The sequence below is a fragment of the Arachis stenosperma genome, chromosome 5, assembly GCF_014773155.1.
Source record: "Arachis stenosperma cultivar V10309 chromosome 5, arast.V10309.gnm1.PFL2, whole genome shotgun sequence".
NCBI lineage: Eukaryota > Viridiplantae > Streptophyta > Magnoliopsida > Fabales > Fabaceae > Arachis > Arachis stenosperma.
In genome coordinates, this window is record NC_080381.1 from 21,791,597 (window position 1) to 21,793,298 (window position 1,702).

Here is a 1,702-nt window from a genome sequence, read left to right on the forward strand (position 1 = left end):
TTAAGCATACATGAATTACATAAACGTTAAGAAGTATTCCCCATCTTCTCTTTATATTTTATTTGATCATCACTTCAATTTCATTCACGCACAGAAGAAAAGAATAAATAGACCTCTCTTCTCTTTGTGTGTGTGTCTCAAACATGGCTTCATCTACGACCAACAACAGCAAAGAGATAGCCGCAGAGATTCCCACTGTGGTGAGGGTGTACAAGGATGGCACCGTGGAACGCCTCAGAGAATCCCCGTTTGTGCCACCCTCCCTTGACGACCCACAACTCACTGTCTCCTCCAAAGACACGCTCATCTCACACGAACCCTCCATCTCCGCTCGCCTTTACCTTCCAAAACACACTCACAACAACAAACTCCCCATCTTGGTCTACTTCCATGGCGGTGGATTCTTATTTGAATCCGCTTTCTCTCAATCCTACCACTCCCACTTCAACTGCTTTGTCTCCCAAGTTGATGTCATAGTTGTCTCTGTAGAATACAGGCTCGCACCGGAACACCCTCTCCCAGCAGCATATCATGACTGTTGGGCTTCTCTTCAATGGGTTGCCGCTCATTATTCCTCTCCAAACCCACCCAACAAGGAGCCATGGTTGATCAACCACGGTGACTTCAGCAGAGTTTTCCTAGGAGGTGATAGCGCTGGCGGGAACATCGTTCACAACATGCTTATGCGTGCTGGCTCTGAGACTTTACCTGCTTCTGTCAAAGTGTTGGGTGCTTTTCTTTCCCATCCATTCTTCTATGGTTCACAACCTATCGGGTCAGAACAGGCTATTGCTACCCCCGACTACATGCTTAAAGTTTGGAACTTCGTGTTCCCTTGTGCTCCTGGTGGGATTGATTGCCCTATGATCAATCCAATGGCTGATGGGGCACCAACCTTGGCTGGACTTGGATGCTCTAAGATGCTGATCTGTGTTGCCGGCAAAGACAAGTTAAGGGACAGAGGAATTTGGTACTACGATGCTGTCAAGAATAGTGGCTGGCTTGGAGAATTGGATCTTTACGAGGAGACTCAAGAGGACCATGTTTATCATATCCACAATCCTCAATCTCACGCTGCCTTCAATTTCGTCAAACGCTTGTCCTCTTTCCTTCTTGGATAGAATATAGATCGATCAAGTCAATAAAGAATATGAATTACGGTGCCGTCTGTGGGGGGCTACACTAATTCGCTGGCTATAGTAGCTATAAATGGACAGCCAATTGAATTGAGACATGTGACCAAAGGGATTGTTTCACCTGCTTAGTTTTGGTTTTTAAATATAACTGTTAAAGTAATTATCATAAAACTTGATGCAACTCACTTTATCAATAAGGTTTATTTTTTCAATAGCAATTATATCATTCTTTAATCGACTTGGATTAATCGCATCATCAACTCACTCATTTGTTTAAATAAATATCAGTAAATTTAAATCATGTCTTGTGTATGTAATAATTTATTAATTAATAATAAATTCTTAAATAAAATTTAAATTTACAACAAATTAATTCTTATCCTATCAAATTAAAAGAAATCATAAAACATCTAAATATATAAGTTTTTTTTATATGTGATCCAAAATTTTCAACAAAAAACACCTTAATAAACACATCCTGTTTAAAAAAAACAAACAAACACATCCTGTTAAAGGTGGGGAAATGAATTTGCCTCAAAGTTGCCTATGATTTTCACGATGAGCTT

The 1,702-nt window shown here is 40.2% G+C and overlaps 1 protein-coding gene across 1 annotated transcript; it reads left to right on the forward strand.

Annotated features, from left to right (window-relative positions):
- On the forward strand, positions 1–1,405 carry LOC130979917 (2-hydroxyisoflavanone dehydratase-like). The gene has a single exon (XM_057903464.1). It carries the CDS (start codon positions 144–146, stop codon positions 1,119–1,121), a length of 978 nt encoding a protein of 325 aa, XP_057759447.1. The 5' UTR covers positions 1–143; the 3' UTR covers positions 1,122–1,405.
- The last annotated feature ends 297 nt before the right edge of the window (positions 1,406–1,702 follow it).

What these genes read in the sequence shown, in the direction of transcription:
- LOC130979917 (XM_057903464.1), top strand. Translation starts at nt 144, where the DNA reads ATGGCTTCATCTACGACCAACAACAGCAAAGAGATAGCCGCAGAGATT.